General features: G+C 53.8%; 1 protein-coding gene across 1 annotated transcript in view; it reads left to right on the forward strand.

The window, feature by feature from the left end:
* The window catches only part of MRC2 (mannose receptor C-type 2), a 99,545-nt gene that overhangs the window by 60,911 nt on the left and 15,548 nt on the right, over positions 1-23,086 (forward strand). The window contains exons 10-22 of the mRNA XM_048830460.2: positions 2,888-3,003; positions 4,574-4,722; positions 5,533-5,750; positions 7,478-7,620; positions 8,808-8,910; positions 10,327-10,465; positions 14,564-14,599; positions 16,656-16,816; positions 17,458-17,525; positions 19,890-19,990; positions 20,629-20,774; positions 21,389-21,503; positions 21,741-21,904. Of these exons, the coding sequence (XP_048686417.1) occupies positions 2,888-3,003; positions 4,574-4,722; positions 5,533-5,750; positions 7,478-7,620; positions 8,808-8,910; positions 10,327-10,465; positions 14,564-14,599; positions 16,656-16,816; positions 17,458-17,525; positions 19,890-19,990; positions 20,629-20,774; positions 21,389-21,503; positions 21,741-21,904 (1,659 nt within the window). The remainder of the gene's footprint in view (positions 1-2,887; positions 3,004-4,573; positions 4,723-5,532; positions 5,751-7,477; positions 7,621-8,807; positions 8,911-10,326; positions 10,466-14,563; positions 14,600-16,655; positions 16,817-17,457; positions 17,526-19,889; positions 19,991-20,628; positions 20,775-21,388; positions 21,504-21,740; positions 21,905-23,086) is intronic.

Genomic DNA, 23,086 nt, shown 5'->3' on the forward strand with positions numbered 1-23,086 from the left:
GTGCTCCTTGGTGAGGATTGGGAGCCAGGATTCCTGGGTTCTGTTTGTACTCCTGCCTCCCCTGTGCTTCAGTTACCCCACTGGTGAGCTGAAGCTGACGATCCCGACCCACCTTTGCCAGGAGGTCCTTGGCTGAAAGGAACTATCTTCACTGCAGCTCTGCTCCTTACAAACAAAGTCAACTGAATTGGAGTAAACCAATAATAATCAACACCGGTGTTGTCTGATCAGAAGCCATGCACGAGGAGGCACCAACCCCCCTCTCTGTGTAACTCTGGCGCTCCCAGCCCCCTCCTCCCTCCCCCATTGCTGCTCTTCCCTCTTTCTGTCTTCTCTCTTAATTGTGGGCTGTTGGGCAGGGATCACTCTCTTCCTGTTTGCCTGCCAGGGACCCCTAGCATGCTCTAGGGTCCTCGAGAAATAATCATGATGTTTCTTGGCAATCAGGGCTTCATTCTGTAGCTTGTGCTGCTGCCTTCTGAGGCTGTCCCTCACCTCCTGGTCCTCCTTTGCATGTTGTCTCTTCGGTCTGTTGGCTGTCTGGGGCAGGATCTGCTCTGCCATAGGTGCCGACTCCATGGGTGCTCCGGGGCTCAGGCACCCACAGAAAAAAAAATAGGGGGTGCTCAGCACCCACCAGCCACAGCTGTTCAGCGGGGATGCCAATCAGCTGGCTGGCGGGCGGTGCTCAGGGCAGAGCAGCGAGCGGTGGGCGGGTTGGTGGGGGGCGGAGAAGAGGCAAGGCCTCGGGGAAGGATTGAAGTGGGGGTGGGGCCTTGGGGAGGAGCAGGGTGGAGCACCCACCGGGAAAAATAAAGTTTGGTGCCTGTGCCCTCTGCATACCTTGTGGTAAGGCACCTGGCACGCCAGTGGCACTGTGGAAATAGAATCCTCTGCATATGTGGCTGGATAACTATCTGGTTGCTGGGGGGGACTTTTTGCCCCAGGTTTTGCCTCTGCCTCAGGCTGTGGCTAAAAGTCCACCAAGAAAAGAGAGGTGGGGTTAGCATGAGGCCATTGCCCCTGTCACATGCTGCATTCCAGCGGGAGAATGCTCAGAACAGGTGGTACTTGACGCAAAGGTTTCCAAGCGCTTTCAGGCGAGCGCTCTGAGTAAAGCAATCGGAGCCAGGACCTTGGGAGTTCACATGCTGGACCTGACACTAATGTGCTCGGTGAGCCTTAGGAAGGGCCATCCCTCTTGGTCTTTGCCTCAGTTTCCCCATTTGCAAAATGTGGATGATAATTCTTCCCTACCTTGCATGGGGGTTGTGGGGATAGGTAGGGATAAGGGGACATGCTCTCCAGCCTGTTGACATCCCTCCTTGGCATATTGGACATTGCTGCGCTTCTGGTTGTGAGGATTCATTAGCTGGGTTTGCCTAGCACTTTTGTAATACACAAAGCTAGTGTGAGACTCTGTATCCCGCCGGGGCCGGGCCCTGTGGCTATAGAGATGGCTCTTTGCTCCCCCGTACGGGACCTGCTACTTTAGCTGTAGCAGGTCCCGTACGGTGGGGACCTGCTGCTGGTGCTGGAGTTGGTGGGAGGTGGGTTGTGGCAGTGTGCGCAGCTCGCAAAGGCGGAGACGATGGTCTTTTGCTCACTGGCTGGGAGTGCTGGGACTTAGGGGGGCGATAGGGAGGGGGATGTGGGCCCCACAGCGTGGATAAGCTGCTCAGCCTGCTTTGCTCACACCACACGTGATTTGTCAGCTTCCCTAGGGTGCGGGAAAGTGGCAATGTGGCCCAGGCCTGAGCAAGGCCAATTTCTCCAGCTGAGCCCCTCCTTCCTTCTCCCCCGCCCTGGCCTCAGGCTGGGCAAGGAAAATCCCCTCCCGGCTCTTTCCTTTGTTCTGAGTGTTTCCTTTCACTCTTCTCTGCAGTGATCAAGCCCCCTTCCTCCCACCCCATGCAGCCGGGGCTGCTGCTGCCTTTGCCAAGCATTTCTGGAGCTCTCTGCACAGTCCCTCCTGCCTGGCAGAGAATAGACCCTATTGTGTCCCCAACTCCAGAGAGGCTCCAGCATCAGCAAACCAGGGCTATTAAAGCGGACTGCGGTGGGACTTGCTATTTGCTTGGCTTTCCCACATAAGGAGGGGATTGTATTCCCCTCCCTGTACCTCCCATCGGGGCTGGGATGTTAGCAACACAAATTTTTCTGTTACTTTGAAGCTGCCTCCATGTTTTTTTCAGCAGCCCTGTCCTCTCGGGCTGCAATCTTGTTAGACCTCACCAGATAAACAGGGTCAAGCCGGGTTAGCCTGTGGATGGGAGACCTCCCAAGAAAAAACAGGGTGTTTCAGGAAGTGGTGGTGGTGAGTCAGGTCATGGCACTTTTCCCTCTGAAGCCGTGCTGAGCCCAGTACCCCAGGAGTTGCAGGGGGCTCTTTGCCACTGTGTTTTGGATGAGACAGAACACTGTTGTCCTAAATAATTCTAGTTTGCATAGCGATTGCCAGTCTGGCTGAAACCCAAGGTCTATCTTAGGCCAGACTCCTGTCTCTAACTGTGGCCAGCATCAGCTGCTTTCAGAGGAGGATGCAATGAACCCCCTAGTGGACTCTTGTTCAATAACATGTCTGTGGCAGAAGCTCTTTCTGACCCCAGGCCATCAGTGGTTTCTTATGGCCTGAAGCAGGAGGGTTTATATCCCCAGCAGATTGTTTTATCCTAACTAGTGGAACTGCAGAGGTTCTTCTTATTCATGCACATGTTTGATCCCTTTTCTGAATCCTGCTAGGCTCCTGCCCTCAGTAACATCTTGTAGCAGCGAGTTCCACTGGACAGTTATGCATTGTGGGTAAAGGGCACTTGGAAAGCACATCTGCTCAGATGGTACTAAAGTCTGCAAGATGTCTTACCATCATTGTCTTCTCTTGCCCCAGGGCTGGAAATGGCACAGCCCCTCCTGCTATTGGCTAGGAGAAGACCGTGTGACCTACAGTGATGCACGGAAGATGTGCATTGACTATGGGGCCACCCTTGTCACCATCACCAACAGGTGGGTGTGCTCTGGGGATTAGCTCTGCTGTCATGGGTGTTCAGCTTCCATTCCCTCCGGGACATACCCATAACCCTAGCTGAGGTCACTGGAGTCCCATCCCCCCCGGCTCGGTGCTGAATACTGCATTAACAGAGGTGGCCTGTGGTCTGAAGAAGGGAAGGGGAGGGAGGACCCCTGGTTTCTATTTCCAGCTCTGCTACTGAGTGGCTGGCTCTGCAGCCTTGAAGCAAGTCATGTCCCATTTTCCCCCATCTATGTAATGGGGATAATGGTACTTCCCACAGGATACTCCTACGGGAATTCTGTGCTACTGCTTGTGTGCATAATTAATTTTTTGAACAAAAAAAGCTTCTGCAGACATGTGGGCAAAAGGTGGAACTGCATCAACGAGAGGGCGCTGTGGCACGAGCGCAGCAGCTCACAGCAGAAAATAACTTCTGCAGTTCTGCCTTTTGGCCAGCAGAGAGCGCTGTGGCAATAGAGCAAAGCTGCAGCTTGCAGCCAGCAAGGGAAGAGGGAGAGCTGCCTTCTTCTCAGACCTTCTCAGGCCAGGTCAGGAGACAGGGGCTATGAGGAGACAGACAGCATGGCGTGCTGCGGGAGTGGGGGGGGTCAGATGGGCTCATAAGGGCTAGTGGAGGAGGACAGACTGGGGCAGGGGCTGAATGGGAATGGAAGCACAGGGCACAGGAGGTACAGAGACACATGGGAGTGGCTGAGTGGAGGCACAGAGACACATGGGGATGGGGAAGGGGGACAGGGAGACATAGGGACAGGGAAATGGCTGGGTGAGGGCACAGAGACACATGGGGACAGGGGCAGATGTGCCTGACTGAATGGGAGAGGCTAGGGGTCAGCCAGGGTCTGCATGGGGGAAGTACCCTAACAATCCCTTCCCACCCCCCAAAAAAACCTGTTTTATACTTTTCCCACCCATACCCAACAACCTTCCAAGTTCACACCCAGCCTCCTTCCCAGCAATTTACTTCCCTCTCCCTCAGCTTCTCCATTACCCTGACTCCCCCAAGCCTTTGCACTGCTTCTGAGTCTGGGACATACTGTTCTGTATTGTAGTTTAAATGAATTATTACTGAGAGTTCTGTATTAATATGCCTAGTAAGGAATCTATTTGTCAAAAAACATTTCCTGAATCTTTTTTGTTGTCTGTATTGTGACAGACATACTTGCTGACAGGTATTTTGAAAGAAATGACCAAAAATAATTGAAACTGGTGTTATTATAGGGTATTATTTTGACAAATAAAATATGAAGAATTTTGCAGAATTTTAAAATATTGAGCGCAGAATTTTTAGGTGCAGAATTCCGCCAAGGAGTAACAGGAGGCAGAGTTAATTAGCGGGTCACACAGCAGTAAGTGTCTGAGACTGTACTCCTTGTGTGACAGCCACTGGGGATTGAACTGGGGATCGCCAGAGCTAAAAGCCTGAGTTTCTACAGCTTGAGTCAAAGCACTAGGGCTGGGGGCAGGAACAGACCCATGTCTCGGGGCCAGAGCCACAGAGGAGGAAGATTAACCGCAGGGCATCCCACTGCTCTCCCGTGTCAGGTTTGAGCAGGCGTACGTCAGCAGCCTCATCTATGGCTGGGACAGTGAGTATTTCTGGACGGCGCTGCAGGACATCAACGAGACGGGTGCTTTCCGCTGGCTGAGCGGCGATGAAGTCATGTACACCCACTGGAACCGCGACCAGCCCGGTAATGGCAAAGAAGCCAGCTGGGGGGGGGGGGGGTGTTTGCTCCCTTCCCCAATTTCCCATCGTTCTCCTCCACAGCGAGACGCATGGTAGCTTCTGTTCCCTGAGCATTCTCCAGGAAAACAGAGCTGTGGCAAGGAGCTCAGGGCCAGATGCCGATGGCAGAAGGAGCAGTAGCCAGCTAATGACATCAGCTCTCTCTACCTCCCTATCTTCCTGGGTGTGAAGGAGTAGACCCCAAGCAGGGAGGGGAACCATCTGGAGAAGCACAAAGGGGGATAACGAAGAACCGTGGGAGGGAACCGGACAAAAGAAGACACCACCACCGTCCAATCTCTTGGGCTGTGGGTCGATCTCCCACAGCAGCCCCAGCACGGGAACCAGTCAGCAGGGGACACTGGGGCGCATCCTGTAGGGGGTGCACCTGGTGGCTCTCATCCATTTCTCCTTCCTATGGGCCCTGGGGCCCTGATGGGGAGGGGATCGGTCCCACTTGTCCCTGTGCTGTTTTAGCCCCATCGCCCCCCGTCCCCGTAGCATAACTTCTCCATTCCCCACCCATTCCACCCCCCCGAGGGTGGCACTGCCAGCCCTGCCTCCCCTGCTCCTGGTCCCCTGGATGCCCCAGGGCAGCAGTGGGGTCTGTATTCATGCTGTCTGCTTGGTGCCCACCTGGTGGTAGGGGGATGGGTCAGCAACGATGTCCCTAGGCAGGGGCCTGTTACGCCAGGGTAGGTGGCCGGGTTCCACTGTCAGCTATCTAGGCTCAAACCTTGTCCCCCTCTCTGCCCCCTTTCCATGAGCGTTCCAGGTTACAACAAGGGTGGCTGCGTCGCCCTGGCCACGGGGAGCTCCATGGGGCTATGGGAAGTGAAGAACTGCAGCACGTTCAAGGCCAAATACATCTGCAGGCAGAACCTGGGCACCCCAGTGAACCCCGAGTTACCAGCCCCATACCCGACGCCCAGCCTCACTGGCTCATGCCCCCAGGGATGGAGCTCGGACCCCAAGCTCCGACACTGCTACAAGGTAAGAAGCAAGCGTGTCCCAAGGAAGACAGCAGGGTTCTCTGCGTTTGTCCACCCTGCACACTAAATCCAGGTCCTGGTTTGGGTTTGAGTCCAAGCCCCTCTGAGGCTCAGATGAAAGCCCCATCATTTTGCAGTGTGGATGCAGCTCAGGCTGCAGCTCTGAGTCAGAAACTCTGTGTAGTGCGGTGTGGACACAATAGCACAGCTGTGAGACCCGGGTCCAACCAGAACACCCTCCCTGCCCCCAGGTCTGTCTCTTCCCCCTCTGAGTCCCTGCCCCTGTTCTCCCTCTTCCCCCAAGGCCCCACCCCCTGTTTGCTCCTCTCTCCTCTCCCCCTTCCTCGTAGCTAGATCCTCTCCACCTTCCCTCATCCTCCCCCATGCCCGTGGTAACGGGACTTTTGGTGTCCGGTCAGTACATCTGACCAGACATTGCCAGGTCCCCCTTGCGACTGGACTTTTCAGTCAAAAACTGGACACCTGGCAACCCTGTGCCAGCCATGGACACAGAGGCCACTGCAGGGTAACCAGGCAACCTGCAGAGCCCTCACTGGTGCCCTTGCGAGGCAGGTGAGACAGCAGTGGTTGTAAAGAGCGAGGGAAGGGAGTGAGTGTGCACCCAGGGAAGCACTCCGGCCAGTCTGAGTCTGTCACACACATGCCCTCCCCAGGCAGGATGCCGTTAAGCCACAGCCCTGCCCTGGAGGTGGGGTGTGGAGGCCTGGCAGAAGCTCCTGGAGGTTTGCATGGATGAGGCAGACAATGTATCTCCTGCTGCTTGGCCCAGTTCCAAGGTGAGCCCCACCCCCACCCCGCGCCCATCCAGCCCTTTGGGCTGGCGAGAGGGTGGGACAGAGTTATGGGCTGCTCTCCCCAAACACCTCAGGGAGCCAGTGCTGCCGGAGGTGCTGGACTCCCCCAGTCCATGGGCGTCCAGAGCCCAAGCACCAGCCGTGTAGCTGGCTCCTGGGCAGGGAGTGGTGGAGAAGGCTCCTTGGGCCTTGGCCTCAGCGTGTGGGAAGCTGCATAGCAGTGAGGGGCCGGAGGCAGGGGGTAATTACACCACTCTGGGTCTCTCTCTCTCTCTCTGCTGCTGTCATTGTGGAGGATGGAAAGCAGGTTGCCTGTCCAAGCCAGTTCGTTATCCCTAGCACTGGATGTGGCGGGCTGGGAGGCAGAGCTGCTGGCCGAGAGGCTTTCCTAACTATAAGTATATGGGATGGCAGATGAGGTCCTGCGAGCTCTGGAGAGCCTCCACCCCGTCCCTTGCTCACTGCATTCATTGCTAAATTCTGCTGCTCTTGGTACATGTTACACAGGCCAGCTGGTGCTGTGGGACAGGCCCTGTGTGTCACCGGGCTGTGAATGGCACCTGCAGGCATTTGAGGCTCTTTAAAACACAGTGTGGAGACCCCCCGGGGGAGCTGGCCCCAACTGCCCATGGATCTTTCCCACCTTTGGGAAACTTGGCCATGGGGTGAGGTGCAGTGGCAGGTGCCTGGTTTGCAGAGGGTGGTCTGTGCCGCTGAGAATCCACTGTGACTGGACAGGCCTCGGCCGCCCAGCCAGGTGCACCAGAGGTCGGGCTGGAGTGGACTCAGCATCTCCTCATGCTTAAAATGCCCCTGGCGAGAGGGGCGGTGGCTTGGAAGCTGCAGAAGGGAACTGTGGGTGTGCTCTGGGCATGGAGCAGAGCAGTGAGTCTGCCCCTCTTCCCCGCGCCAGGTGTTTAACTACGACAAGCTGCAGGACAAGAAGACCTGGATTCTGGCCCAGCTGTTCTGCCGTGAGCTGGGGGCGCAGCTGCTCAGCCTGGGCAGCTACGAGGAGGAGCATTTCGTGGCCAACACCCTGAACAAGATCTTTGGGTGAGGAGTCAGTTGTAAAGGGAGCATGTGCATGTACATGGATGTAGGTGCCTATGCAAGTGCACGTACGCTCTTGCAGCCATGTGGCTGTGTGTACAAGAGTATGCATGTATTTGTATGCATAGATGTATGTGTATGTGTCTGTGTGCTCACATGCATGATTGTCCGTGTATACATGCGGTTTTGTAGGCAAAGCGTGTACGCTTACCTGAGTGTGAGCAGGTACATACAGTGTATGTAAATGTATGTACATAGTGCAAGAGACGGAAAAGACAGGAACGGTTTACTTTGGGGAGGCAACCAGGACGTGACACAGATGTATGAAATACTGAATAGGCTCGAGAAGTTGCCCAGAGCCCATGATGATGGATATCCCTGTAATAATAGAAATTGGCAAGTAGATAGGTGAGAAACGTGTAGCTATTTACCCTTCCTCGTCAGAACAAGGAGCTGCTCAGTGAAATCATAGGGAGCAAGCTGTAAAATGAGGAAACGCTTTTTTTACATAAGGAATGATTGGCTTGTGGAACTCATTGCCACAATACCTCTCTGAGGCCAAGACCTTAGCAGGACTCCATGCATTTATATGGATAATGAGAACACCCAGAGGTACACAGTAAAGATTGAAACCAAAGAGTGTAAAGCTTTCTGCTACAGGGCGTAAGCCAATCAGAAACTGCCTCTCTAAATAACTACCCGAGGACCTCCCCCGCTCCCCATGAGCAGGTTATTCCATAATTCTCTACTAGGAGATTCCTGTGACTTCCGCTGAAGCATCTCGGACAGGGTACTTGGACTAGCTGGGCCACTGGTCTGGTCCTGTGTGGCATTTTTTATGTCCTGTGTCTGTGTAGCTGTGCATGTGTGCATACATGTATGTTTTGCCAGTGCTGGTGCATAGGCAGGGTGTACGCTGTAGGCAAAGCATGCCCACATGAGTGCCTGAAGTGCGGGTGATTTTCTCATTGGTATTCCTGGAGAAGGGGATAAAATCATGTTCGCAGATGCATTGTGGGACGTACCCCCTGCGTTTTGCCCATTCTCGCTGCTGTGCATCCAGGGGGCATTAGAACTGGCCCTGGGTGTTCTTCCTAATAGCTCCCCCGTCCAGCTCCATGCTAAAGGAAGGAGATAGCACGTGTGTTTCCCCTTGCCCCAGTTCACCAGCTCCATGTGGTTTCTTCCAGCGAATCGGAACCGGAGATCCATGAGCAGCACTGGTTCTGGATCGGCTTGAACCGGCGGGATCCTGGAGCAGAGAGGAGCTGGAGGTGGAGTGACGGCCTCGGGGTGAGTGCAGATGTGCTTTGCACAGGAACAGGTGCTAGCAATGCCGTGAGCTGAGAGGCAAGCAGGGCTGCCACGTGCTCTGCAGGGGTGGCAAACTGGCATCCAGAGACCTCAAAGTGCTGTGCACACTGGCTGCAAACTATTGACATAGATAGATAGAGAGGAGCCACCTGACCTGTTGCTGAAATGCAGCCACCTTTGGGGTGGACAACAGTAGCTGTTCAGCAGTGCTGTGCAGTAGTTCAGGACAGGAAGCGGTGTCTGCAGGGGGAATTTTAGGGAGGCAGAAGGTGACAATTACTCATTTGGAATTTGGTCAGGGCACCATATAACGGATCCAGAACTGGTGCAAGCAGGCGTTACTCTATTGACGTTAATGAGGTTTGCCGATTTGCACCTGCTGAGGATCTGATCCTCCGACTTGCAAAATGAGCTGTGAGCTTTTTACTAACCACAAGTGGCCAGCACCTCGTCCATGTCTCCTTGGGATGATCACTCAGACATCCCCCTGGGCACTGAAAGCTGTTTTATTGAGAGAGGATAACACTGGTAAGGCTTCAGGGTTGTCCCGTTGTCTCTTTGGCAAAGTCCCTGGGACTCTTCCCTTCCTCCTGACTGACTGGCTGGCTGGATAGCCATCAGAGGTGGACTGGTGCAATGTCTGAAAGGCATCATGGAGAGACCATAGTGGTTTGACTTTCTTTTTACCTAATCCAGTGGTTTTCAACCTTTTGTGGACCCCTAAAAAATGTTGAACGGAGGTGCGGACCCCTTTGGAAATCTTTGGCATAATCTGTGGATCCCAGGTTAAAAACCACTGGCCTAATCCTTCATGTCTGAGCCGTCTACAGCACAGTGACTGGAGCATTGGGCTTTGAAAGAGATAAACACACAGGAGTCCCTGCTCCCAGCTGACTGATTCCACCATAGGACAGCTACTGTGGCCACATCTTAGAAAAAGGGCTGGATAATTTTTTGACCCATATTAGCGCTTGAGATCCCATTCCTCTGTGCCCTGCACCGTGTGTGCAAAATGGATGGAAAGGACAACTGTCCTGACCGGGAACTTTTCACACACACTTTTGCACAGATGCAAATGACTTCCCAAGGTGTAGGGCAGAGGGAATGAGGCTGAAATGGGGCAAACAGTTCTTGTGCTGCTGCTGGGATTAGCTGGGCACAGTGGGGGTACAGCACTGCACAGCTGGCTGGGTACATTATGGGAGGGGTTTGCTTACATCTGAAGCATCAGGCTGTACTCTGAGTCAGAATGCCATAGTGCTATAGATGGATCAACACTCAGAACCGTTGCACCAGGAGACCGGATGATAAGGGCTAATTGTCCAGCCCAGTGTGGTGACTCCAGTTCCCGCGGGTTTGCAGGCTCTAACTCTGCCCATCTTTCCTGGCTCCCAGTTTTTCTACCACAACTTTGACCGCAGCAACCACGATGATGACGACATCCGTAACTGTGCAGTGCTGGACCTGGCATCCTTGCAGTGGATGCCCATGCAGTGTGACTCACAGCTGGACTGGATCTGCAAACTGCCCAAAGGTAACGGGGAGAAGGGCACAGGACAGAGGCCATGCAAACAGGGAGAGTGCAGTGCATTCCATCCACTGCTCTCGGAGCATTGCACAGACATGGGCTAATTCGGCCTCCCAGTGCTCCGGTGTGGTAGGGAAGGGATCTGAAGGGATCACTGCCGGGGGCTCTCGGGCTGCTCGTTTGGAGTCTGCCACCAAGGCAGTGCAGGGAGTTTTCCCTCCCTGAGATGGAGCTGCCTCTTTCTGGATGTAACCAAGGCTGTGTCAGCACTGCAAAAATAAGGGTGTTCTTGCATTAAAGTAGCAGTGAAGAAAGGGTGACTTAGCAGCTCAACTTAAAGCCTAGACAGGAGCCTGGGGCTGAACTCACCCAGCTAACCCACCTTGCTGTGTCTTCACTGCTGGTTTAACTGGAGTCAGTTAACCCGAGTCAACCCCCCACCTTTTTTTTTTTGCTTTGCAGTGTAGACATACCCTAAGTCTTCCTGGCCAGAGCTGACGTCTTGCTGGGGAGCATCTATAGCAGGGTTCTCACACTGGAGTCGGCACCCCTAGGGGGTCGTGAGGTTATTATGGAGGGGGGTCACAAGCTGTCAGCCTCCACCCCAAACCCCACTTTGCCTACAGTATTTATAATGGTGTTAAATCTATAAAAAAAGTGTTTTTAATTGATAAGGGGGGGGTCACATTCAGAGGCTTGCTGTGGGAAAGGGGTCACCAGTACAAGAGTTAGAGAATCACTGAATAGCTACATTTGAGGAGGAGATGTTCTGCCTTCGCAATGCACCAGATTGAGGAGAGAGGGGAAACGCCCCAAACAACCCGCCCAAAACACTGCACTGCCCCACACAGTGAGAGAGAGGATGAGTGAGAAGATGGAACACACGTGACAGATGTCAGTCACGTCGCTCGAATCCTGACCAGGAGTCACTCAGAAACTACGGTGAAGGGGTGGGACAAGAACCTGGGTAGAATGGAATAGCACCAAACTGCAGATGTTTTTGAAAAATTCCTGGGGGAGGAAATCTCCACCCACCAAGGCTCCCCTGAAAGCTCTACACACACAGATGTGCACACTCTTCAAATTACACACGCTGACCCGCCCCCCTCTCCCCCACAGTACTATCAACACACTGACGGGCTTAAGGAGCGGAATCTAAATATTTTCAGCAAATACACTTAAGTTTGTTTGCCAAGTGGTTTGGGTTATTTTTTATGAGAAGGTAATTTTGTTTGAATGGGAAAACCAATGAATTCATTCCTCTGATGTGCGCATGACCATGCTCAGAGGCAGGGTTGCTGACAGGTGCGGCGTCATTTTGTGGGAGCCCTTTGTTAAAATGTTGGCTGTCCATCGCTGTAACCGTTTTTAATCATAGTGAGCCCACATGACAGTTTGGGACAGGAAGTGAAGACAGATCCTTTGTCCATTTGTATATGATGGCTGAAATTTTCAAAGCTGTGAAGGAGTTTTGGACCAAATCATTGGGTAGGCTTTGAAATAAGAAGGAATTGGTTATGACTCAGTCGTTTAAGGTTCCATTGAGTTTCTTGCTTAAAGCAGGGATTCAGTCTGGTGGTTTGTATGAAGAATATAGGGTAGCCTCCTGAAACTCGCAGCACACAACCAGTGAGGAGAGGTTAAGGTTTCTGAAATATACATTGCACTGCAAAAAAAAAAAAAAAAAGCGTTCCAAAGTTAGGAAATTCCAGAGTTAAGGTTTCCTGTGTAATCTTAATTCAGCCCCGTTATGTATATGCATTATGAAACAGTCTTTAATTACGTGGTTGCATGCTTCGTTTTCCACGGGGCCCTGCTGCATTCAGTGTACAAGATAGTGCTCACTGCATGAGCAGCTCTTCAGTATTAATTTTTAACCTGATCGTTCAGTGTGTGGCCTCAAGCCTTATTTAATAACAGTAATAAACACTGTATCTCTTATCTAGTGCTTTTCACCCACTGATCGCAGAGTGCTTTACAAAGGAGGTCAGAATTGTTATCTCCATTTTTCAGATGGGGAAACTGAGGCACAGGGCAGGGTGGTAACTTGCCCAAGGTCACCCAGCAAAGTAGTGGCAGAGCCAGGAATTGAACCCAGTCTCCTGAGTCCCAGTCCCGTCCACTAGGCTACACCGCCTCCCATCATTTGTTGCACACCATCCAAACTCTGCTCTGAATACAGAATTGTTAATTTCCTCCTGGGCTTTTCTGTGACACGCAGCAGCACCATGTCTGAGTGATTCACAAATGTCACAACGCCCCTGGGAGGAAAGGTGGTGCTATCCCCATTTTCCTGATGGGGTCCTGAGGGGCACAGAGATATTGAGGCCAGTTGCAGCAGGCTTGCTTATAATTACAGGAGTTGGGATGTGGTCAGCGTCATTACAGTAAGGCTGTAAAACCATTTCCATTGTAAACCCCCCCACCTACCCTCTCCCCTCAGTGCTCACATGCTTGTATTGCTCTGAAATGTTCACCTCTGGGGCTGGCACGGATCAGATTTGGCTTCGGCATAAAGATGATTTTTCTTTTTTGAGCCAAATCCCTTCCACTGTTGGAGCTGCAGCAGGATGGAAAATAATCCATTTCTCCCATTGCTAATGGAAGAATCTGAGCCCTATTTTTGAGACCTCTCTAGCAAAGGTAACTGAAGCTTGAAATTTACCGTGAGCTTAGTTGCCCTGAAGGGTTAATGTCTGAGCTTGTTAGGGGTGTTTGGGGCGGACGGAAGCTTACAGATAAATGAGATTTAAGCGATTACAAAACATTTCTAAGCTTGATTATTATTATTTTTTGGTGATGTTTATAGCAGATGCATTGTGTGTGTGTGTGTGTGTGTGTCGGGGGGCGTGCATGTGTAGATCGATGTTCTAAATACACGTGTGCACAGGCACACAACTTCTCTGCCCTCTGCCTTTAAGGCTGAATTGTTCCTGAAGGTTCCTGATGCTGTTGTAAACCACTAGAGTGGTGCTTGAGTGGTTTATTTATACACATCCACAAAACCCTTAGAGAGCAGAAGGGACGGTCTTGCTTGATGCACTTCTGTCACTTCCATCTTCCCAGTGCTTCATGCCCCTTCAGACAGAATAGCAAATCTGGGGGCTTCTGAGGACACCGTTGCCGGAGCAAAAACTGGAACCCTTGGTCGATTCGCAGGGAGCTGGCTGGCTGAGGGGACTGAGTCTGGCACTTGGAGTCGTTCATGTTTGGAGTCTGGCTTGCACTCCAGGGCAGGTTGGCACTGGCCCAAAGTCATTACCAGCAATCTGAGAGCTCCTCAGTGGCCTGTCTTCAAAAAATGTAGGGAGCCTCGGTCCACTTGCTAAATTGCTCAAATCTCCAGTAGACACCAAGGGACAAATTTTCCAAAGAGCTCAGTTCACTTTTAGGCACCCAAATGAGGGGTAGATTTCCCCCCAAGTCCTCAACCCCCAGCACCGCCCTTCAGCCCCCCGCCCATGGTGTGGTTTATGGCCAGATTTTTCATAAGGCCTCAGCACGCTGGGTGCCGAGCAATTGGGAAAAGCTAGCCACAGCTGGGAGTGCTGATTGCTTTTGAATTCTGGCCGGCGTGACTCTCGGTCAGGGTTGCAGGCAGTGGCTGTGTAAAGCTGCCGCTGCTGTTGTCCATGCAATGCTTGCCCTGTGGATTCATAGGGGTGCGTCTCTCCCACACCTTTCACCAGCTCCAACTTCATGAAATAAAGATTCCCCTTCTCCCTCCCATCACCTCAGACTCCCTGCATGTGCCAACAGCTGCTGCAGTGCTCTGATATCCCCGGGATTAGAAGTCATTATCCATATGCATCCCCCCCTCTGGTCCTGGACAGCAGAGCGCGAGAATGTCAGCAGGCTCCAGAAGCAGGTGATCCATAATTCAGAACTGGTATGAAAGCCAGAGGAAGCTGCTGCCGGCCAAAACCACTTGGCTTGGGAAGTCACTTTTATTTAATTGAAATCAGTCTGAGTGGATTCTTCAGACGTGGCGCAGCCCTGAACATAAAGGGGGAAAGCGTCTGAGGCCCACAGGCAGGAGCTGAGCTGAATTCAGGAGCATCACTCATCCCTCCCTCATCCCCCTTCTTCTCTGTTTTTGAACAGGTGCTGATGTGAAGGAGCCAGAGATCCCCACCCAAGGTGTGTTATTGAATCATCTCCTGGAGGTTTTCCTACGCATTGGAGTCTCTGCACATCCGCTGCTGTCTGCCTCCCCCGATGAGCGTGCCCTTATCCTGAGGGCATGTGTTGTGTGTGTGCATCTTGTGGCGTGTGCGTGTGTCTGGGAAGAGTCTGCCTCTTGTGCACATCTCCCCTGTTTGCATCCACCTTGTATGACTGAGTGCCTGTCCAGTGAAGCATCTGTCTCCACTGTGTGGACGTGTCTGTCCTTCCATGGTGCCTCCCACCCAACAACGTTAATGAGCAAAGCCTCAGAAACCCCATCGGAGCTCGGTCAGTATCGCTGGCCCCGTTTTACAGAGGGGGAAACCGAGGCACACAGCAGCAGCGTGACGTGCTCAGCATCGCACAAGGACCCAGGAGTCCTGGCTCCCAGACCTCAATTCCAGCCACAAGACTAGTCTTTCTCCAAACTGTATGTAAAGTTTTGCAAATGGCATTAATGAAACAAGCAGGTTGTGGGTGAAATGGACGGATGTCTCAGCAAAGAGAGCTGGATGTCCGATGGACAAAATTCACCCATCGTGTAAGGAGGCGCAACCCTAGGGAAGTCACTAGAATTCTCCCACTTGTACCAGGAGTGAATTTGGTCTGCTGGGCACCACAGTCTCATCAGTGGCAGGGAGGGAGGGCTCTGGGCCATAACCCAAAGTGACAGAATTACTAAGCCAAGCAGGCAGCTCTTCTCGAGGCACGGGGTACAGTTGTCCCCAAGGGTTACTGGACTGGAAAGCTAGAATGCAGAATTTGGAAAGAGGCTAAATATTTGGGTGTGTCTCTGGAGGGGCCATTGTACAATCCTGAGGTGCCCAGAGCAAGGGGTGTTGTCGTCCTTCCCAAACTGGCCAGGCACCACATGGGCACAGCTGTGTTGAAGGTGTAACAAGGACAACACAGAGCCCGGCCTTCCTTCTGCAGGCGAACTCCCATGGAATGCACGGAGAGCTTTGTCTGTCAGAGGAGTGTGCTGCTCCCCCCCCGCAGATTTTGACCCGCCCCTAAGGGTTTGCTCAGCCTTGGCCTGGATGTCACTGCCGTTCAGTAAGGGCCAGCAGCCGCGCAGTGCCAGAACCAGGGATGGCGTTGGTGGATAAATGCCCTCAGCCACAAACATGCATTGATCCCATTGGAGAGCAACCCAGGGCACCCTTGGGCTCGTTCTGTGCCCAGGAGCATGGGAGCCGTGGGCTAACCACCCACCCTGTGAGCCCCAGATTGAAGTGCAAGGGAGGAGCCAAAGTGCGAGGCATTTGCCCTCCCCCTCGCCCCGAACGTGCCTTTGTCAGCATGACCCGATCACCATGCAGCAAGACTTGCTTAGAGCGCTCTGCCCCAGAACCCCAGTGGTGCAGAGGGGGTGGAAGAGCAGCGCAGAATCAGCGGAGCAGGGCGGCAAGGGGGAGGGCTGGAATAGCAGGGCACGCCGTGGGGCGGGACTGAAGTGCATCGGCAGAGCCGTGCTGCTGGGGGGCCTGAGTCTAGAGCAGCAGAGACCGCTGCCGGTCAGAAGTAAGGGAAATTGGCAGAACTGACAAGGGAGTGGTGAAGGCAAGACTGCAATAGGACAGTAGCTTCTGCTGGAGGGCCAACAGCCGAGCTGGGGGAGAAGGGCCAGGAGTGGACTAACGCAGGATGCTGGAGATCAGGATTGAGGGGCCTGAACAGTGCTGTGGGAAGATCCCAGAGCTGGAACAGCAGGAGGGACTGCAGATCAGGTGTGAGGGGCACTAGCTCGCACAGCGTATGCTCCACTGTTCGTTGCTGCCATCAGGTTCTCCCAGCACTAAAATGTCTCCAGCTTGCCAAAGGGAGAACCCCTTGCTGGTTGCATTCCAGCACCTGTGGCAAGGGTGACAGATGCAAAGGAGGCAGCACAGAGGGCTGCTGATAGGCCTGTTACTGTAAGAGCAGATTCTCTCCTCTCTCTGTCACTGTTTTGCCCGGCTGCCTGCCCGCCAGCTGAGCCAGCATCACTATGCACAGCCTCATCTTGTCTGTGCTTCTGTGTCCACAGGCAGCAAAGAGTGGGTGAAATATCAGGATGCAGAATACAAATTCTTTGAGCATCACTCGACCTGGGTGCAGGCTCAGCGGATCTGCACCTGGTTTCAAGCTGAATTGGTGTCTGTTCATAACCAAGCCGAGCTGGATTTTTTGGGCCAGAGCCTGAAGAAGGTAGGAGAATGTAGCCAAGCATGGGGCATCCTTGGGTCATTGTCGGACAACTGCGTGTCTCTGAGCCCTGTTGTTCAGCAGGAAGCAGGTCTGCACAGTTGTGGAAAATGTTCCCTTCCCATCATTAAAGCCAGAGCAGGGTTTCAATGGTGTAATTTCACAGGGCATCAGCTGACGCCAGCAGAGTTACTGGATTTACCTGTGTAACTGAGAGCAGAGTTTGATTCTGGCTTGGTCTTAGGGCTGTGGTGCATTGCACAGGCTAGTGCATGAAGCCACTGACTGGCACCAGCAAAAGCATCTCATTGGTCCTCCCAAGCTGCTGTATGAAGAGAAGGAAGGAGGAGGAGGGGGGTGGGTACTGAGCATCTTCCCCTTTTGAGGAAGGCACTGCAGGGGCTGGGAGGGAAGGGGAGGCCGGACACAGCTCATCACCCAGCTAGCCTGCAATAGCCATGGGGCACCCATGCTAGGTTCTAGGCCTGGGGAAACTATTGGCCGCAGCCCAGACTGAGAGCCGGGCTCAGGCAGCTCCTGTAGGCCCCAGCGGAGAAGGCAGTAAGTGAATGGGGCCCTGCTGGATTTGCTCTTCTCTCAGCTCTGTCTGCGATGCTGACGTGCCCCATGTTTGGATTCCCCAGTTCTCCAGGGGCCAGGAGCAGCACTGGTGGATCGGGCTGCACACCTACGAAAACGACGGGCGATTCAAGTGAGTCTCTCCCCCCCTTTTCCCCACGCATCCTGCTCTCCTTCTCTCCTGTAAAAAGGATTGTGTTTCAGTGCAAATCCAACCAGCAACCCCAAATTCCAGCTGTGGTGAGGACACTGGGGCAGGGCTTGGGACTCCTCAGCTCATCCCAGCTGGAAATGCCTTAGCTGGAGGAGGATGGGGGCGGGTGTGTCAACATTCTGCCCTCGGGTAGGCACCTGCCCCCCCTGCTGACGTCAGTGAGAATTGCATGTGAGTCTGGGAGAGCAGAAAGGCAGCTCCTGGCTCACTCCCTGAAGAGTGGTCTAGAAAAGCTGTCTCCCCCCTAGAGACTGAGCGCGGAGCCTGTCAAGGTTCCTCCCCCACTCTGAACTCTAGGGTACAGATGTGGGGACCTGCATGAAAAAACCCCCTAAGCTTATCTTTACCAGCTTAGGTCAAAACTTCCCCAAGGTACAAAATATTACACCCGTTATCCTTGGAATGGCCGCTACCACCACCAAACTAATACTGGTTACTGGGGAAGAGCTGTTTGGACGCGTCTTTCCCCCCAAAATACTTCCCAAAACCTTGCACCCCACTTCCTGGACAAGGTTTGGTAAAAAGCCTCACCAATTTGCCTAGGTGACTACAGACCCAGACCCTTGGATCTTAAGAACAATGAACAATCCTCCCAACACTTGCACCCCCCCTTTCCTGGGAAATGTTGGATAAAAAGCCTCACCAATTTGCATAGGTGACCACAGACCCAAATCCTTGGATCTGAGAACAATGAAAAAGCATTCAGTTTTTACAAGAAGACTTTTAATAAAAAATAGAAGTAAATAGAAATAAAGAAATCCCCCCTGTAAAATCAGGATGGTAGATATCTTACAGGGTAATTAGATTCAAAAACATAGAGAACCCCTCTAGGCAAAACCTTAAGTTACAAAAAAGATGCACAGACAGAAATAGTTATTCTATTCAGCACAATGCTTTTCTCAGCCATTTAAAGGAATCATAATCTAACACATACCTAGCTAGATTACTTACTAAAAGTTCTAAGACTCCATTCCTGTTCTGTCTCTGGCAAGAGCAGCATACAGACAGACACAGACCCTTTGTTCCTCTCCCTCCTCCCAGCTTTTGAAAGTATCTTGTCTCCTCATTGGTCATTTTGGTCAGGTGCCAGCGAGGTTACCTTTAGCTTCTTAACCCTTTACAGGTGAGAGGAGCTTTCCCCTGGCCAGGAGGGATTTCAAAGGGGTTTACCCTTCCCTTTATATTTATGACAGAGCCTCTCCAGCCCAGAGAGCAAAGTGGCCAATGCTAAAAAGCCAGCTCCAGTCATGAGGAAAGCAAGCCTGGCTATCTCCTCCTCTGCTTGTATTCAGATCTTTCTCGCCCCCCGCCTTCGTCCACACCAACGCTGCTTGGTCAGAGTGCCGTTGCTGTGCTCCCATCAGCACCCCCAAACAGGCTGCAACACGCCTTCAAGCAGCTGCTGCTGCGAGTTTCTTTACAGCAAGAGCAGTGTCGCACCCCGGGTGGGCCATCGGCCCTGGGCATCACACCTGTGTCTTGAAGCAGGAGCCTCTGCTGTTGAGCTAAACAGCCAGCCTCCGTTGGCTAAGCCTATGACAGGCTCATGGAGCTCTGCAGGAAATTAAACCACTGTTAGAAGAGGGCCCGTGTGCCATGCTGAGCAGATGTGGGCTGCACTCAGTTGATGGGGTATTAAACCTTCTGCCCCAGGAGTCAGAATTCGCCCAGGTGGTCTGTGGTGCTATGCATGAGCCTTCACGGTGTAAACACAGAGTCTCCACCCCTACTCCCCTTCCCCGCTCTCCTCTCACTGGACACGTCTTGTCTAACATTAGTCTGGGAGCTCCCCTGGGCAGGGGGTCTGCACTGGGTGGTGCCTGGCCTGGGAGTGGAATAGATGCTCCAGCCACATGCTTGAGCAGGTCTGCCTGAGCCACCAGCAGGGGGCAGTAGCGGTACCTGCACACACCCTCGCTCCTGGTCCCATCTCCATGGCAGTCAGTGACCAGGCTCCCCTGGGTTGGATGGGAGCAGAATTATTCCTCAGCTGTTCCACCACACTGGCTGCTTTGAAGCCCACCCTCTTGATTATAAGCGGCACACGCCAGGTGCATGCACTCAGCTGAATGGGCAGCAGCAGGGGGCACAGGGGGAGCTGCCCAGCAAGGAGCCTGCGCTGCAGGAATCCTGCCATCCCCTGGCTCTGGGCATTCTGCTTCTCAGACCCCTCCTCCGAGTGCATGAGAGCCTGCCTGCTTGGTAGCCTCGTCTCCCACTCGCTTTGCCTTCCACCCTCTTCCACGTGCAGCTGCTGACCCTTCCCACCCTTGCCTTCCCCAGGTGGTCCGACGGCTCCCTCCTGAACTTCATCTTCTGGGCGCCGGGCAAGCCGCGGCCGATCAGCAAGGAGAAGAAGTGCGTGTACATGACAGCCAGCAGAGGTGAGAGGTTTGTACGTGTTAGGCGAATGGCCGCACTATCAGGGCAGCTATCTCAAAGCACCACGGGCACTCGTCAGTGACCCTGCTGGCAGCCCCTCCGGCCCCGTGGCTCAGTACCATGATCCCCGATTCACTGATGGGGGAGCTAAGGCACAGAGATGGGGGCGTGGGGGGAACCAACATTTTCATAAGTGGCCTCTGATTTTTTGGGAGCCCAGCCTGGAGACACCTTGGGCCTGATTCTCAGAGGTGCTGAGCACCCACCAGTGAAGTCAATGGGAGCTGCGGGTGCTAGGTGCCTCTGAGAGTCAGCCCTGGGGGCAGGGAGACTGGGTCTAAGTGGCTTGCCCAGTAAGTCATTGGCAGAGCTGGAAATCAAGTCCTGACTCCAAGTCCCATGTAACCACCATAGACTGTACATGTGAGTCTTACATGACAGACACCCCCTACACACCCGTCCCCTCTGCACACATCTGGTACAGATGTACCAAACTGAGGTTAATATTCGAGGTAGCTGGTATGCTGGAGGCACCAAGGCCATTGCAATAGCAAAGCCCCTTCCAGTCGAGGGAGTTACATTCCATTGGCTGCCTGGACCACGTAGAGGAAAGTCGCATGCTCTCTCCTTTTCTCTGAAGAGGACTGGGGGGACCAGAAGTGTCTAACTGCTCTGCCGTATATCTGCAAACGGAGTAACATCACTGCTGTGAAGCCCTCTCTGCCACCACTGCCTACTCCCGTTCCTGGTGGCTGCGCATGGGGTTGGATCCCGTTCATCAACAAGGTATTCCAGGAGGCCTGCAGATGCAACGTTCGTCTGTCTTGTCTGTCCCCTCCACGTGCGTCTGCTTACATTTCTGCATATTCCTGCGCTTGTGCAAAGGGCCCAGGATCTCCCAGGGGCGGTTTAGGAGCCTCTAGGGGCAGCATTGCTGGGGCTTTCCACGACCTGGCTGTGGGACTGAGGAAAGTGAAATACTACATTGGGTACGTGGACAGGAGAGGGAGTTTTGTGTGTGTGCGCGCGCACGTGTGTGTGTAGGAGAGAGGAGTGTGTGTGTGTAGGTAAGTGGGGAGGATACAAGGTATGTCTGTGGCCAGTTGGGGAAGGGCAATATGTGGGTGGGGGTTAAGGTGGGGAATAGGTGCGTCTGTGTGCGGGTTTGTAAGGGGGTATACTGGCGGAGGTCATTCTTGTTCTGTTTGTACCGCACCCAGCACATTGGGGTTCTGATCTGTAACTGGGCTCCTAGACAACTAGTAATTCAGACAAGTTCCCAGGAGCACAAGGAAGAGGAGTGAGTGTGGCGGCGAAGGGGAGGCGGGTGGGTGCGTTGCTTGCTGGGCTGGGAAACGCCTCCTGAACGTCTCTCTCGTCTGCCCTCGGGCCTTGCCCAGTGTTTCAGCATCAAGGGCCACGACAAGGCTGAGCAGGTGAAGTGGCAGGAAGCGAAGCGAGCATGTGAGAGCCAGGGCTCTGTGCTGGCCACCATCTCCAACTACCTAGAGCAAGGTAGGGTGTCCCCCTGGGGCCTCTCTTCTTCTGCCAGGGCTGGGCAGTTTCAGGGCATCATAGGACCCCAAGGGCTGCCTGTGAGGAGCTTGGTCTAACAGCTGGCCTGTGGCCCTGAGACCAGCCAGGTGCAGAACCTGCAGACAGAGGGGTCAGGAGCATGTGCTTTCGGCAGTGCCCCGTGACTCTGCCGCTGATCAGCTGGTTCCCTCCTTCCCCTGTATTTTCATCTTTCAGCTTTTATAACATCCATCCTTCCCAATGTGACCTTTAACCTTTGGCTCGGCCTTCACGATGCCAAGCAGGAGTTCCAGTGGGTGGAATCGGAACCTCTCCGATACGTCAACTGGGCCCCAGGGGAGCCCTCCGGGTACGGCACCTCCACAGTGAACGACAAACCGGTGAGCGACTCCCTGGGCCCCTTTCTCTCTGGACTATTCCAGCCTGTTGCTTTCAGCCTGGCTGCTGGGGTGGAACGTAGGAATTCCTAGATCGGAGCCCAGCATGGGGCCAGCTAGCCCCGTATCCCATCCCCAACACTGGCCAGCTTCAGAGGGAGGAGCAAGAACCCCGTAGATAATCTCAGGGAGGTCTCCTCCTGATCCCTAATAGTTAGAGGTTTGCAGAAGCCCTGAAGTTTTATCTTCCGGGCACTGGCCAATAGGATGACTCAGTCCTGGCAGCTCTGCTTGGCTATACAATGGCTAAAAATGGAGAGGTGATCATCGGCAAGTCTGTGAAGGATGCGAACCCCCAGGCCGGGAGAGGAGCATTGACAGCAGCCCGGTGAGGGTGAATACCTAGGCATCTGGGATGAACAATGAGCAAAGGGAAACATGGATGGGACCCTGGAAAATGGGTCCTGATGGTGGAGGCTGTCGGGCTGTGGAACCATCTCCCACGGGTCTGGGGAGGGAGCCTTGCGTCTTGGGAGGTTTAAAAGAGGACTGGACAGAGTGGGGGAGAATACGCCTTAGGGATCAGCCTGCATTGGCGGTGGGGTGGGGCAGTGTCCCTCTCTAGCTACCCTGTCTCTCTCACCGTGCTGCCGCCAGGGCAGTTAAATGGGGTCTGAAGGTCCGGGAGATAGGTAGGAGTGGTGTGCCCAGGAGCACTTTACAGGCTGGATGCCTGGCTCCATTTAGTGGCCTAGGGGCGGGGTTGGGGTTTATCTCCCGTCCCCTCTCCCCACCCCAGTCCGGAGGCTGGCAGCAGCCTGGTTTGGCTTCCAGCACCACCTAGTGCATCTTCAGGTGGCTGCTGCACCAGGAAGGGAGCAGAGACTTGGCGATGTTCTGGCCATGCTGGGAGGGGGCACCATGGAGCTGCCCTCCCCAGTCAGCCAGCTCTCTCCACCTGCTTTGGCTGCCGTAACAGTGCCAGGCAGCCAGAATGTGGTGCCAGGATCCTTTCCGCTCCCAGGGACAGTTTCAGGGCCTGGGCTCGGGATACCACTACTCGTAATGATAACATACCCACCCCTGGACACACAGCCCGGCTGCCTTTGCCACTCGTCCAGCCACCCCCGCTCCTCCGAGCGGAGCAGGGCTTGCAGAGGCAGCGCTGACCTCTCTGGCTTCTGT

This window comes from Caretta caretta, chromosome 27, assembly GCF_965140235.1.
Source record: "Caretta caretta isolate rCarCar2 chromosome 27, rCarCar1.hap1, whole genome shotgun sequence".
Classification (NCBI taxonomy): domain Eukaryota; kingdom Metazoa; phylum Chordata; order Testudines; family Cheloniidae; genus Caretta; species Caretta caretta.